The 16,805-nt window shown below is 35.0% G+C and overlaps 1 protein-coding gene across 4 annotated transcripts in view; it reads left to right on the top strand.

Moving 5' to 3' along the window:
* Positions 1–16,805, top strand: part of AGTPBP1 (ATP/GTP binding carboxypeptidase 1) — a 159,406-nt gene that overhangs the window by 97,251 nt on the left and 45,350 nt on the right. For all 4 annotated transcript variants that reach the window (XM_046023396.1, XM_046023397.1, XM_046023398.1 and 1 more), the window contains 3 exons: positions 3,704–3,787; positions 5,378–5,464; positions 5,574–5,722. In XM_046023396.1, coding sequence (XP_045879352.1) covers positions 3,704–3,787; positions 5,378–5,464; positions 5,574–5,722 — 320 coding nt within the window. The remainder of the gene's footprint in view (positions 1–3,703; positions 3,788–5,377; positions 5,465–5,573; positions 5,723–16,805) is intronic.

The following is a 16,805-nucleotide window of genomic DNA, read 5'->3' on the forward strand; positions in this document are numbered from 1 at the left end:
AGTAATAATAGTAGTTAACTGGATGGAGGGAGGATATGGGTTGTTTGGCTCCATGTCAATTTATTACCAGTTCAGAAATTTAAAATTAAAAAGTAGGTGAGGGTCGCCTGGGTGGCTCAGTGGGTTAAAGCCTCTGCTTTTGGCTCAGGTCATGATTTCAGGGTCCTGGGATCGAACCCCACATTGGGCTCTCTGCTCAGCAGGGAGCCTGCTTCCCCCTCTCTCTCTGCCTGCCTCTCTGCCTACTTGTGATCTGTCTGTCAAATAAATAAATAAAATCTTTTAAAAAATAATAAATAAAAAGTAGGTGAAAGAATTGTGGGAAAGGCAAAAAGAAGGAAAGCAAAACCCTGAATTTGTTTATATTAAGTCTAGAATGGCTCAGGGGAAACATTAAGTACTTCTGGAACAGACACAATAGTAGAACTCAGAGTAGAAACAACAGCAGCAGGTGACTTTTACTGAGTGTTTTTTATGTTCCAGACAGAGAACTAAGTAATCAGCACTTTTTATGCCGTGTATATGTGTATTTAAAGTAAGCTGTATCACTTGGCTCTGTGAGGAACTTGCTATTCGTCCCCTTATTTTACACAAGACTGTGCTGAAGCTAAGGTTTTTGAGCAATTTATCCAAGATTACACTGTTAGTAAGTGGCAGAGCCAAGAGTCAAACTCGGGTCTAGGTCATGAGCCTGTCCTGTCCATCCTTTAGATAGAGTGATCATGTGTATGTGGTTGTGGTTAAACCACACTCTCTCTAAAGAAGATTGTCTTCTGTGGATCCTCAGGGAGTACTTGTGTAATGAACAACATTTCCCATAAAACCCTTAGAGTAAATATAGCATTGAGATGTATTAAATTCTTTCTTGTAACGCTGCTCTGTATTGGTTAAAACCTAAATAACACAGGACAGTGTTGCTGGTGGCCGCATATTGTATAACCTTCTGAGTATTTTCTGTTCAGACTGACCTGCAGGAATTATCTTCTGGGTGAAGCCTTTGATAGATACTGAATGTCAGTAGGTTTGAGGTTATAGTTCCTGAGGGTACCTGGAAAATATTTATTGTTTTGTTTTGGCTGGAGAGCTGTATATTTTAATAAGCAGGTAAGGTAAAGGAAGGATTGATATTTTATGAAAGTTGTGTTGCTTCACACAAATCCATATCTGAATAAAGGACTGGTTTCCCTCTTTATTAATGAGGGCTGATGGCAGGGCAGATATTTCCCTCAAGGGTCATTTAAATGGGCCACTGTGTCCCCTAAAATACAATGTCAGAGGCTGAAAACCAGTGGCGTGTTGGTTATATTAACTTGCCCATGATTTTGGCTTCACTTGCAGACCGGTTTTTGTTTGTTGTTTTGTTTTGATTTACTGATTGCTAGCATTTAAGATTTGGGAGATTCCCCATAGAAATCTAAGTTTCTGATGTTTCCTGAGAAATTGGTATGATAGCCTTAACCTATGGCTCCTACCTGGCAGTTTTAGATAGAGGCTGTGCTCTGCAGTTCTCCACACTGGTCACTGGGTCAGCTTACGTAGTTAGAGCTGCCTGCTGCGTGGCTGTCAGTGCTGCTCTGACTCTCTCTCGCTCTCTTTTTTAAGATTTTATTTATTTTTTTGACAGAGAGACAGAGATCACAAGTAGGCAGAGAGGCAGGCAGAGGGACGGGGGAAGCAGGCCCTCCCGCCGAGCAGAGAGCTGGATTTGGGGCTCCATCCTAGGACCCTGAGACCATGACCCAAGCCGAAGGCAGAGACTTAACCCACTGAGCCGCCCAGGCACCCCTGACCCTCTCTTACATTAAGGAACTTTGCTATAGAACTGAGCTGTTGTATCAGCCTGTTAATAACATTTTCCTTTAAAAAACAAAACAAAACTTGGACTTCTGTAGGTACTATTTTTTGCACATTTGTGGTATGTATCAACCTTATTTACTAAATTATTCTGATGAGTGGATATATTTAGTCTTTCACACATACTTGAATACTCACTTTTTTTTTTTTTAATATGGCATATCTGAATATATGTGAGTGCCATCTCTTTTATTGTCAAAGATCTGGGTGATACAAATTTTGGACTTGTTTGTTATTGTAATTAATAGCTTTTTAAAAGGTTGTTTCTAGAAAGAATTTGGCATTTGAAAGTGATGATATTGAACCTTACTCAAGGATTTATATCATAATCCTTTGATACTAATTTTTTTTTGATAGACTGCTTATCAGTGATGAACTATTTTTTGTAGAATAAAATGAAAAATAAATTTAGAGTTGTACATTCTTAATTTTTCCTGTTTTTAGTACACCTTTAATGTTTTCCTGATAATTTGGAGTTCATCAGAATAGATTCTTAGCTTATTCTGAAATTATACTGTGATATGATTAGATATATTTCTAAATTACATATGAGAGTTAATACTCCATAATCACAAAGAAGCATCTTTGTGTAGGAGACTAGTTTTACGTCTACCAGAAGTTCTTTAGTGGATTCTTAACATTTTATTATAACCATTTTGGCAAATTTTCCCACTCTGCTCTATTAGTAAATCAACAGACCACAGTCCTGGTCTGCATTACCAGTCTTTTTATTGTTTCAAGTTATTTATTTATTTATTTGTCAGAGAGAGAGAGAGAGAGCGCGTGCACAAGTAGGGGGACAGCAGGCAGAGAGAGAAGCAGGCATAGGGAGAAGCGGACTCCCCACTGAGCAAGGAGCCCGGCTCCGGACTTGATCCCAGGACTCTGGGATCATGACCTGAGCCGTAGGCAGATGCTTAACTGACTGAGCCATCTAGGCATCCCTGCATTACCAATCTTTAGCTGAAACAGACAAGCTTAAAATTTAAATCATTTCATATAATTGGCTTCCTCTTTAAGAATAAGTGCTAATATGACAAGTGACACTGTGACTATTACCACCAACAGACATCTTCCCACCAGGACCCTTGTGGCCTGTCTACCTGGAGTTCCAGGCATCTGGTTTTATGGTCAACATTTATTCTGGTTTGGTTACAGTTTGGTGTCACTTTTAGTGATTGGTATATTCCTTGGCTTAATTACTGACAGGGAGAATTGTGGGGTCTGTGTGGCTCACTCTTCTAGGACAGTGGCAGGGATTTTAGGAGTTTTTCAGTTAGTTGGTGTCCATTTTGTTGGACTGAAATAGGGGGAGATCAGGCCTAGAAATCCTGGAGTTTCATGGTCCACACTTGCTTCCTGACACAAGTGTTCCCCTCCCCTTCACATTTCCTCTCCAGCCACAGAAGAGAGCACAGATTCTGCAGAATGTGTAAACTGTTTGCCATTTGCATTTTAGCTGAATTCCAGTAAGGGTGGGTTTAAAAAATCTCCTTTGTACATAATTTCTGGCTTCTTAGATCTTTACTGCTGTTATTATGTATGTAAAATTATTTGCTTAAGGACTAGAGAGTAGCTTTATATTATTTCTATGTAGAAAGTTGTCATATACATTCAAGTGTTTTTTAAAAGCTCTTCAAGTTACAGCTACATGAAAATACTGATTTTTGTCTTGTTATGTATTGATTATTTTTTGTGTGTACAAAATACATAGAGGAGGGATCATTTTTCTTTTAAGAAAGTTTTGTCATTTTATATGTTTTTCATCCAAAACTTATTTTGGAGAAAGTTGTGCCTTGGCATAATAATAATGAATTTCGGTGGTCACACTTATCTTTTATGATTTCAGGACAAAAATTGCTCAAGATATTGAGAGGTTAATACATCAGAGTGATATCATAGATCGAGTGGTGTATGACTTAGATAACCCCAAGTAAGTCTGTTGTTGCTATTGTTATTGCTTTTACTTTTATAGTTTTATTTGTACTCTCAAATTTCAGTGTTGTTTGTAAAAGATAAAAAAATAGAGCTAACTTCCACCTAGTTTGCCCTTACTCCATTTTCATCTTTTAGCAGGGGTGTAATGGTAATGTAATAGTTAATCATGTTAATTTGAATATATCACAGCCTTTTGTTTGTTCGTAGGTAGACTTTTAATGGGCTTAATAAGGGAAAGGTCACAAACTGATACCATGTTTTAAAAAATCTCTAATTACTTGCAGTGGAGAGAGTGGAGATTTCACATGGAAGGCTGCAGTTTTGTCCTGTAATACTGAACCTTCATTTCCTTGGGACAACAAATTACCATCCCTTATAGAAGGATTATGTGGTTGCCAATTTCTCTGTGGTCCCCGTTATTCTTTCTCATCTTTTACTGCTTACAGTATGCATTGGTCCTTTCTATTACTTTCCAGACCTTTGAGACCATTGCTTATGATGCTTCATGCACTGGTATTATTTATGGTTATCACTGGTATCATCACATTTTAGGGTTTAAATATAAGTAAATAAATGAAAATTAGAAATGATGAATGTGACTCTTATTTGCCTTCTCAGAGGAGAAATTTAATTAGCCCTCAATGGGTTTACCCCTCCTTCAACATTCTAATATTTGGGAGAAATTTCACATCTTACTGGTCTTTTTGGAGGAAATAAAACACCTTTTAAAGATCATTGTCAGAGAAATAAGGATAAAAGCTGTATCAAAGCTTATTACTGAATTTGGAATAATCTTAAAAATGGAAACCAAATCTCCTTATTCAAAATATCTTAGTTATTTCAGTGGTTGTAATTCTGTGTCAGGTCAGGCAGATGTGACAAAAAGAGAAACTCAGGAACCTTGAGGATAGCATAGAGACCAGTGCTATTTCTAACTTAAATGACTTCGGCAAAGTCCTTGAGCTTCTTGGAGTCTTAGTGTCCCCCTATTAGAGTGTAAGCTTCAAAAGAGCAAGCATTTGTATTTAATCAGGGAAACAGACAGACAGACAACTAAAATTGAATCTGGAACCTAGTAGGCAATCAGTAAATACTAAGTAGTGACTATGTGAAGTGAAGATAATACCTTTACCTTTTTGGTACTAATGAAATAAGATAATATCTGTTATCTAATATAGCTCTGTAAATTTAAAATAAAATTTTTACCTGAGAACTACATAGTTTAATTAGAATTATTGCTACTCAATACAGGTCATGTGCATTTTTAAAAAATCTGGCCTTTTAATCTGATTATTAGTATTTAGGAATGACATTTATTCAGTGAGGTGGAATTTCTTATTTTGATTATCATTCACTATAAACGTGGGAACACATCTCTACTTGTAGTTACAATTTTTAAATCTATAAATGTTAGCCAGAGTTTGTGTTTTGCTTGTGTTGGTTGTATTTTTTTTGGTTTCAAAATAATGAGGGTGAAGTGGACATAGTGGTATAGTTTTAATTTGTAGTGTAGTTTTATTTATCTTTTGTTCAGTTATTTGCATGCAATGTATTTTATTAAACTTATTTCAAAAATTTTGTTTAGTTACGCTATTCCAGAAGAAGGAGATATTTTGAAGTTTAACTCCAAATTTGAATCTGGGAATCTGCGCAAAGTAATTCAAATTAGAAAGTAAGTCATTTAAGTTTTCACATTTTGTCTATACATAGATGCATACATACATAGATACATACATAGATTTTCCTAATTCTAATCAGATTTCTATATTTTCTATTTTCAGAAATGAATATGATCTTATTTTGAACTCAGATATAAATAGCAATCATTATCACCAGTGGTTTTACTTTGAAGTCAGTGGAATGCGACCGGGTGTTGCTTACAGGTTTAACATCATTAATTGTGAAAAGTCCAACAGTCAGTTTAATTATGGTAAGACATGTTTTGTTCCCCTAATTTTAAAAGTATGTAGCATCTTAACTGAGGGACATGAGTTGTTTTTTTTTTTTTTAAATTATTGACTTGTTTAAAAAAAGTTCATTGTTCTTTTTTCTCTAATTCTCAAAATTCAGGCATTTATCATGCAAAATTTTAAATGAACTGAGTTTTGCTTTGATGGGGAAAAAACCCTTTAAAATATAGTATCTTTTTTTTTTTTTTAAGATTTTATTTATTTATTTGACAGAGAGAAATCACAACTAGGCAGAGAGGCAGGCAGAGAGGATGAAGCATGCTCCCTACTGAGCAGAGATCCTGATGCGGGGCTTGATCCCAGGACCCTGAGATCATGACCTGAGCCGCAGGCAGAGGCTTAACCCATTGAGCCACACAGTTGCCCCTAAAATGTAGTATCTTTGATTTCATCCAAATCAAATATAACCAATGATTTATTACTAATGCTGCATAAAATCTAGTTTTTAATGTCAGTTTATCTAGAGGAGAATTACATAAAGTCATCTTTTTAAATTTTTAATAATCTCCCAGAAATATGATAGAAGTTGAGGAAAGGTCTCACATTCTCTTCACTGAATTTCCTCAAGTGGCTACATCTTCCAGAGTCAGGATTTGACGTTGGTGCAATGCGGGTGCAGAGTTTCATGCCATTTTATTACATTTGTAGGTTCTTGAACTAGTCACCACAAACCAAGATGCAGAATACTTCTGCCACCACACACAGCCTTGTGCCCCTCCTTTATCAGTCACCTTTCAGCAAGATATTAGCTGTAGTTTTCTGCAAATTTTAAAATCTAGTTGAGGAGGTTTCCTTCTATTACTATTTGCTGAGGTTTTTGTTTTGTTTTTAATCATGAGTGGGTGTTGAACTTTGTCATATGCTTTGTTTCAGTTGGTCTGATCATGTGCTTTTCTTCTTTAGATTGTTACTATGGTGTAGTATATTGATTGAGTTTTGAATATTGAACCAGCCCTTTTTTAAACCATGGAATAAAGTCCACTTTGTCATTGTGTATAGTTGCTAACATTTTGTTAAGAATTTTTGTATTTATGTTCAGGAAGAATATTGAGCTATAATTTTCTTTTTTCTTTTTATATTCCATTTCTTCTTGGTATGGTGGTAATACTGATCTCATAAAATGGGTTGGGAAATGTTTCCTCCTCTGGTTTTTCAGAAGAGCTTGTATAGATACGGTGTTAATTCTTAAACATTTGATAGAATTTTCCAAGTTAAATGATCTGGATCTGGAAGGATGTCTTTTTTGATAGTCTTTGAATTACAAACTAAATTTCTTTAATAGTATTAGGGCTTTCAAATTATTTCATCTGGAGTGAGTTGTGGTATGTGGTAGTTTGTGCTTTTTAGGAATTGATCCATTTCTTCTAAATTGTCAAATGTGTGTGTAGATTTGGTCACAGTATTCCCTTACTGACCTTTTGAGGTCTGCATTGTCTGTAGTGACACCCCTTATTTCAATTCCTGATAATAGTGATTTGTGTTTTTCTTTTTGTTTTCCTTTGTCAGTCCTGCTAGAAGTTTGTCAATTTTCTTAACTTTTTCCAAGAACCGGCTTTTAGTTTCATTGTTTTTTTTTTTTTTTTTCTCACGAGACAGTTTTAAAAACTCTAGTGTTGTACCAGCAAAAATATTAATAGTTGTTAAGTGTGAATATGATGATGCTTTTTAAGGGGCATTTCTGAAAATTATAGCTTCAAGAGTTGAAAACGTTGTGGTCAGTTGTCATTATTTTCGTGGAAAATAGGAAACTGTATATGCTGGATGATTACTTGTGTGGAATAAAAGCTTTAGGCAGATTCACGAATTTAGTGCAGTAATTATAGGAAGATTGTGTAGACTAATATCTGGTTTAGTTATAAACATTTTTAAAAGTTTTAAAATATTTTGTAATCTTTAAATAGTCCATTTTTAATGTGTATTTCTTATTTAAGGAGTCAATGGTTATATTTTGCATTGAGAGTGATATGAATATTCTTTTTTTTTAATATTTTATTAATTTAACAGAGAGAAATCACAACTAGGCAGAGAGGCAGGCAGAGAGAGAGGAGGAAGCAGGCTCCCTGCAGAGCAGAGAGCCCGATGTGGGGCTTGATCCCAGGACCCTGGGATCATGACCTGAGCCGAAGGCAGAGGCTTTAACCCACTGAGCCACCCGGGTGCCCCTGATATGAATATTCTTGATACAAATCTATTTAACATTCTTTGTTTTTGGGATTTGGGGGCATAACTAGTAATCACTGAATGTCACGTTTCTTAGAAAAATTTACTTTTGACCCTAAACCTTCATATAATTTTAAAAAATTACCTTATTTGAAACTCAGATTATTACAGCAATTAGAGAATCTCATGTTTTCCCTATTTAACTTGTAAGTGTAATGCTAGCATAGTATTTTAGAGGAGAAAAGGACAATCAATTAAATGGAATTATGTTTGTATTTTGGATGCTCCGTAAGAGCATATAAATATAAATAGGCTTTCAATTCCTGAAATGATCATTTTCAAATTGTAGATCTACAGGTAGATGACCTCTCTACTAACTGTTCTTATTTGTTTACTTTTATAAAATAATACTCTTACTACTTTAAACTTTATTAAGTACTTTAATTTTTAAAATTAAAAGCATATAGGGGTGCCTGGGAGGCTCAGTTGGTTAAGTGGCAGACTCAGTTTTGGCTCAGGTCATGATCTCAGTGTCCTGAGGTTGAGCCCTATGTTGGGCTCTGTGCGCAGCAGGTAGCCTGCTTGAAATTCTTCCTCTCCCTCTCCCTCTGCCTCTTCCTCTGTTCATGCTTGCTCTCTCTCCCCAAAATAAATACATACTACATACATAAAATTAAAAGCTTATGTTTTGGACCAGTGCTCTATTTTTTTAAAAAAATTATTTATTAAAATTTTTTTCTTTTTTTTTCCTGTACCTCCATGTGATACATTTAAAAGAAAAGAAAAAGAAAAAAAACTCTTCCTTTAGTGTCATTTTAAATTTAAAATAAGTAAAATTTTATAACTGAAGCCAAATCAAAGCAATGAGACAGAATACTGCTTTATTCTAAAATTTCCCCTTAGTACTTGCCCTTTGGGTGTTCTTGTATGTTTGTCATACTTTCCAAACTCAACCTCATAGGGATTTGGGTAACAGAGTGGTGTCAAGAAAATTAAAACTATCAACAGTGCATCATCCAGAAATAATCACTTTAATATTGTTGTTTTTTTCTAACCTTTTTTTTTAATAAGGCAATATATGATTTCTACATATACACAGTTTGATATTTATTTTAAAAAAATAAGACATGTAACCCATGCAGTTTCACAGTCTGTGTATTAACCAAACATTATATTGTTAACCCTTTTTCTGGTAAATATTCCTCTGAAACAGAGTTTAAATGGACATCCTACAGAGTTACTAAAACTTAACCAAACCTTTCTTTGTTGTACATTTAAGTTTCTAATTATTTTCTATTTTACATAATGCTGAGATCAACATTATTGTGTAAAATATTTGTGTATATAATTATTTAGTTACAAATTCACGAAAGTGGAATATCATTGACTGCCAGCTGTAAATACTCATTTTCTGATTAGCAATGGATCTTTTTTTTGTTTTAAGATTTATTTATTTTAGAGAGAGAGAGAGTACGCATATGCAGTGAGGAGGGAGAGGGGGAGAGGGTTTTAAGCAGACTCTCCCCTGAGCGGGGAGCCTGATGTGGGGCTTGATCTCATGACTTCGAGATCACCATTGAGCTGAAATCAAAGGTGGGGCACTTAACTGAGTGAGCCAGCCAGGCGCCCTAAATAGTGGATCTTTATGTGGGAAATTTGGCAAATTAAAAACTATTTAAGGGTGCCTAGGTGGCTCCATTGTTAAGCATCTGCCTTCAGCTCAGGTCATGATCCCGGGGACCTGGGGTTGAGCCCCACATGGGGCTCCTTGCTCAGCAGGAAGCCTGTTTCTCCCCCTTCCACTCCCCCTGCTTATATTCCCTCACTCGCCATTTTTCTCTCTCTGTCAAATAAATAAATAATAAATAATCTTTTAAAAATTTTTTTTAAAAAACCCATTTAGAGAAGAATCTTATAGGAATAAGAGAAAACCACCATTTAGCATTTTGTTATCCTGAAACTTATTCACATAATTTTAATATTGAATTTTTTCCTTTTATAGATTATTTTACAATATGAAAATTCACTCAAAACTATTTTAATTGCACAATATTTTATAAAAAAAAATCTTCCCATGCCATTCGGTATTTTCAGTGACATCATTGCTATGTTTATATAATATTCTGTTGAGTATTGTACAATGATTATTTTAATGATAACAGTTCGGGAATTTAAGTTTTCAGCATTTCAAAATTATAAGCTGTGCTATGGTTGATATCCTTAATTATTTTGTGTGTGTGTGTATTTCTTATTTTTTTTTTAAGATTTTATTTATTTATTTGAGAGAGAGAGAGCCAGCGAGCACAAGCAGGGGGAGGGGCAGAGAGAGAGAGGGAGAAGCAGATTTCCTATTGAGCAGGGAGCCCGATGCGGGGCTCGATCCCAGGACCCTGAGATCATGACCTGAGCCGAAGACAGAGGCTTTAACCCACTGAGCCACCCAGGTGCCCCTGTGTGTTTATTTCTGATTATTGCATTGCCACCAATTCCTCCAAGTAGAATTTATCAAAGAAAATGAACATAGGTTCCTGAAGACTAGGGAAAAGGGGTACTCTTTGTGCTGGTAGGGGTGTTAAATTAGTTCAGCCTTTTTCAAGTGCATTTGATCATATGCTTTCATTGTTAATATTTAATCATCTAGGATTTATTTTGGTATATTCTGTGAATTGGGATCTCACTTAATCCTATCGTTAGTACTTAAGGCATTATTTATCAATATTGACAAACTGAGTTATTTCTCCAGTGTTTACATTTATAACTCTGTTCCTGACCCTCTAGTAAAAGAAGGGGAGGAAACATTGCTTAGAAGACATTATATGTGGTTGGTCTGTGGGAGCTCTTACAGAAAAATGGTGTGGTTAGTAAAAACAGTTTGGAAACTGGTTGGTGAGATAGCACTATTAACTTGCACATAGTTCCTGCCTTTTTGAATCTAGGTTGAATTATTCTGACCTTCTACTCATATTATTTGTCCCCACTGGTTTGAAATACCACAGTTCTCAGAAGCAGTGGACTAGCATTTGTTTGGGGCTGTTTGTTGCTCTAGTACCACTTGATTTTAATGATCTGAGACTTTATGTCTAGTGTAATGTCTTTTGGTTTTTTTTTCGTCTTTTTGAAAAAATTTTAATTTTTTCAGTGTTCCAAAGTTCATTGTTTATGCACCATACCCAGTGCTCCATGCAATACGTGCCCTCCTTAATACCCACCATGATGTCTTTGTTGCTCTAGTATCACTGTTGTGTAACTGACTGTATATAGTACAGCTAACACTTTTTTCAAAAACAATTTTAAGAATTTTTCTACCTATTTTTCCAGAATAGTTTATTCTAAATAATATTCAAATAGTGTTTTCAAGTGCCAAAAAATTTCCATTGCATGAAACTTGTAAAATAATCTGAGAGAAATTGATTTTTTTTTTTTTTTACAAACTGAATTTTTTATATTAAGTCTTATTGCTTAGGAACATGGTGTATAGGTTTGTTTATTCAGTTGTTATGGCCTCACCTAAGTTTTTTAGTTTTCTTTTTGTAAGTTCTGTTCATTTCTGCTTACTTTCAAGTATTTTATGTATTTTTTGGGTTTCTCTTAGGAAAGAGTACTCCATGTTTTCAGGCTTGTTATTACTTATAATTAAGAAAGCTGTCAAATTTTATATATTCACTTGAAAACCAACCTCCTTACTGAACTTCCTTACTAGGTTTCATAGTTTCTCCGTTGATACTGTGGATTTTCTTGGTAGGTTCCTAGAATTTTTCCTTATCCATAGTTATACTGTGTATCTTTCATTGTTTCATAACTTTTAGATATGACTTACGAGAATGTTTAAAGGAAAAAGGAGACATTGGGCATCCTTGCTTTATTTTGACTTTAATGTGAATTTTTCTAGTATTTAAATATATTAGTTCTTCTTTTGAGTATGGATTCTTTTTTATGGTAAAGAATTTCTGTTGTTATTAAGTTTTAAAAATCAAAAGTATTTTTTTTTTGTATTTATTAATATGATGTGACCATATAATACTATGAGCTGTTAATGTGCCTGGAGTAATGTTCTTACTATGAAATCATCCTTGGATCTCAGAAGTAAATTCACTTTGCCATGTGAATTAATATTTTAATATACATCTATTTTTAATTTATTAGTATTTTGTGTTAAAGGCTTTTTATCGCAGTGGTCATAAGTTAGGCAAGTCAGTTTCGTTTTTGGAGGGCTGTCTTCATCCAGTTTTGGAGGCAAGCTGATGCTAACTCTGAACATTTAAATGGAGAAGGTTTTATTTCCCCACCCTGTGTTCTGGAGCAGTATAGCATTTACATGTCTTCATGAAATTTAGAAAGAATGCATCTCTAGAGCTATCTTCATTGTGTGCCCCTTGGGTGGGAAAGAGAGTATCTGGATAACTTTTTCAGATATCTGTGACTTAGTCTAGTTTCCTATTTCTTTATTGTTTTTTTTTAAGATTTTATTTATTTGAGAGAGAGAGCACGAGCATGAATAAGGTTGGGAGGAGGCAAAAGAAGAGGGAGAGGCAGGCTCCCTGCTGAGCAGGGAGCCCCGAATGGGGCTTGATCCCAGGGCCCCAGGATCTTCACCTGAGCCGAAGGCTTAACTAACTGAACCACCCAAGTGCCCCTAGTTTTCTGTTACTTATTGTGGCAATCTTGATAATTTATATTTTCTTATATACATGACATTTAGATTTTCAAAATTCACTAGAAATCCTGTAGATTTCTTTCTTTATTTTTTTTTTTAAGATTTTTATTTATTTATTTGACAGAGAGAGATCACAAGTAGGCAGAGAGGCAGGCAGAGAGAGAGAGGGAAGCAGGCTTCCCGCTGAGCAGACAGCCCAATGAGGGACTCGATCCCAGGACCCTGAGATCATGACCTGAGCTGAAAGCAGCGCCCAATTCACTGAGCCACCCAGGCGCCCTGAAATCCTGTAGATTTCTATACAATATCTGCAGTATGTGTGCTTGCTTGTTACTTTTGCTTATTTCCCTTTTGTTGTGCTCAAAACATAATTTATTGTTTTAAAAACCTAGGTCTTGTTTTATTCATTATTTCCTCTCAAAGATTTTTATTTATTAATTTTTCTGTTTTCCTCCCTGAAGTTTGACTTTTTTTCTTTTTTTTAACTTTCAGTTTGTTTACCTAAATTTATTTTTGATGACCAAGCATTTCCTCTTGATTATAACTTATTTCTATATCCCTTCCCCTCTAGATTTTAATATTAAGACTCCTTATTATTTTCTAGATGGCCTCTAATTGTATGTAGTGTTGGAATCCTTTTTGATCCAAGAATTATTTAGGAGAACATCTGTTATATTCCTATAGTTGATTAGGTTATTTTGATTAAAATTTTTAAATTATTTTTGAGTTTTAATGCATTTTGTTCATATACATAGAAAATTTATGACTTGGAATAAGTTTTTATGGCTTAAAATCTGGTCAGTTTTTGTTTTCTTGTTCTCTCCTGGCAACAACTTAAGATACATTGTTAGTTTAGAGTTATAAATTCATTTATTTGGTTTTCTGTGTCCTTATTTATTTTTTACCTTCTCTTTCTGCCTCTTAAAAAAATTGTCTTTCAGTTCCATGTTTCTGTCAATCCCGCATTACAAAAACATATTTTTTTCTACTTAAGCAATATTATTTGGCACATAGTTATAACTTTTCCATATTCCTTTTGTATGTACCATTTAATGGTATAAATTAATAGCCATACCTCAGTATTGTTAGCCTTGAATTCTGTTTTCATATTGTTTTGGTGAATTTGCTTGATATATCTTTGCCTATTGTTTCTTATAAATAGAGGTTGATTTTGTTGTGTGACCCTTGTCTTTAATAAGATTTTAACTTATATGAAATTATTTTTATAATTGACATGTTTGGTTTTTTAATGCTTCCTGTTTTTGTGCTTTATTGTTTTATCTGTTATTCTTTAGGGGACTTCAAGGTGTAGTGCAGCACTTTTTTTTTTTAGCTGTGGAAATCCAAAATACGTATATGAAAAAATAGAGCACGAGATATATTGAATTGGATTTTTCTCAGTCCTGCTCCATCTGCCTTATGTTTACTGGAAACTCCTCCCAAATTCTGACAACAAGTGGTCTCTTATGAGTTCTTCTTGTTTCTATTATTTATAAGTATTTAAGTAGGAAGTTGTTTATAGCTGTAATATGAACTTTTAGGTAGATGTATTTTTTTAAGTTAAACTCTGTCATTAGTTTTATCGTTAGTACAACATAAAGGAAATCTTGGTTTTTCTTAACATCAATAGAAGAAGAAAGGGACTAGTATTTTAGTAAACTGGAATTCAACATTTTAAGAAATTGCAGCTAGCTATGTAGTTAATGTTGTTGTCATTAGATTCATTTTGACTTCCCTTCAGGGATGGTGCTGATGATTAAAAATATTTGCAATGGAAACTTGTTCAGCCAGAAGGATTTGTTTAATTGCCATACATAATTGAAATCAGGAAATAATATTAATTAGTTTTAATTAATTGTTTTTCTTTTTTTGATTGGGACATTCTGGTTGCAGGAGTATTTAAGTATTGGGTTCTAGCAAATATGTCCAAAAATGTCTTCTTTCGCAGTGCCCCCTAGAAGAGGCGGAATTACTGTTGCTTTTGTTTCTCTAATTGCCCTTTTCTTGGGAATTTTTCAGGTAATTGTATTAACTACTTAGTTTTATCACAGGTGAATGATCTTATTTGTGAATTTAATTTGAGAATTTCTGTCACTGTATAATAATGCTGTTATCTGTTGTGATCTATTTCTCTCACCGCCCCCCCATTGTTTGAAAGGGGTTTGCTTAGATTACCACTAGATGGCAGTCTTGCATTTTAGTTACTTGGAGCTTTCATTTCTAGCTCCTTCCCTGGTGCCTTTGTACTCCATTTCTCTAGCTCCCACCACCACCCTTCCTTTCCCCCTCCCCCCAGCCATGTCTCCCAGATACATAAGGGTTTTTAACCACCTTCTTATATAAATTCAACATTGTGTGGAACCAGGCAACAGAATGGAATTTTGGAGTCTTGTCTATAGCATTCCCACCTTGCCCACGTTAGTTAATTCTATACTTGGAAGTTGAGCTGAGCTATCTCTTGACTAAGGAAGCCTTCCCTGACTCTTCAGGCTGGATTAGTACCCTTGATAAATATTCCTTATGTATTTTTTTCTTTGGGGTGTTTATAACAGTTTTATGTTGTTTATTTGTGTGGCTGATTAATCCCTTTCCTCCCCCTCCCCACCACCAGTACTTGTTATAAATTCCACACAATCAGGGACAGTGTCGCTGTTGCTAACTGTACTTACAGTATGGCATGAATGGATGATTGATAAATGAATGAGGTGATGGATGGATGAACTATGAAGAAAATCCCATTAGGAATGTAAAATGAATATGCACAAAATAATATGTCAAGAAGATTCTAGTTTGGGGCACCTAGGTCACTTAGTTGAGTGGCAAACTCTTGATTTGGGCTCAGGTCATGATCTCAGGGTCCTGGATTGAGCCCTGAATCAGGCTCCATGCTCAGCAGGGAATCTGCTTGAGGATTCTCTCTCTCCCTCTCCTTTCACCCCTCCCCCACTTCAAAAAAAAAAAAAAAACTTCGAAAAAAGAAGATTCTAGTTTAATTTATGATCAACTTTTTCTAAATGTTTTGAAATACTTTCAAATTTATAGAAAAGTTGCTCCCTTAATGCAGTCATTGAGGATTTGAAATGATGCCTCATTACCCTAGAATACTTTTGGTGTATTTTCTAAAACAGTGTCATTTTTAAATATAACTACTAACATTAGGAAGTTATCATTGATATGTGAATCCTCTCTAATCCATAGGCCCCTCATTTGAGTTTCATCTGTTTTCTCAACAATGTGTTTAATAGCAAGAGGATTCAGCTCAGACCATGTGTATTTAGTAGTTAGGTGTCTAAACTCTTAATCAGGAACAGTTTTGCAGGCTTTAACATTCATGACCTGACATTTTGGGAAGTTATAGGACTCTTATTTTGTAGAGTAGTTCTCAGTGTGGAGTTGTCTCATGTTCCTTGTGACTCAATTCAAGTTAGGTGTCTGTGGCAGGAATGTTATAGAGTTGATGTGCTCTGGTGACGCAGGATGTGTTTGTACCATTACTGATAACAATCATTTTATCACTTGATTAAGTCGGAGTCTGTCAGGCTTTTCCATTGTAAAGTTACCCTTTTTCTTTTTGTAATTAATAAGTATTTTAGGTGTAAGTATTTTGAAACTATGTAAATATCTTTTTCTCTTCAGACTTTTAATATGTGAATATCAGTCCAGAATGGGTTTCCTGTTTGACTGGATGGATTGTAATTTGTTTCTGTCATTATTTATTTTCATGTTCAAATTGCCCAAGATTTGGCCAGTGGGATCCCTTTAGTACTGGCTTCTGTGTCCTTTTGACATATCCCTATCATTCTTTATGGGCATCCTTGCTTTTTGGCACACGGTGCTCAGAGTTCCCCTTGCCTGGTACCGATCATTTCTAGGAAGAGCCCTGGTTTGTTTTAGTCGTGAGTGGTATTAAAAAACCAAGGTCTGTGTGCACAGTACGAATATTGTTACTGGACTTCTCAGTAGACAGAGCTGAGGGCTGTATGTTTGTATATACAAATATATACAGAAATTTTCATTTGTAGTAGTTTCTCCGCATGTATGTATGTATTTATGTTTGTGTGTATGTGTTATATGCACATATACACACATCCCCATACCATCGCCATGAGGCCACACTTATACCTTTAATTCCACAGATTCTGTTCTGGTGGTTTTCCCTATATTTACAGTGTCCTTCTCCAACATGGAGAATTTAGGCTTCCACTATCCGTAGTGTATTTACTTAGTGA

This window comes from Meles meles, chromosome 11, assembly GCF_922984935.1.
Source record: "Meles meles chromosome 11, mMelMel3.1 paternal haplotype, whole genome shotgun sequence".
NCBI lineage: Eukaryota > Metazoa > Chordata > Mammalia > Carnivora > Mustelidae > Meles > Meles meles.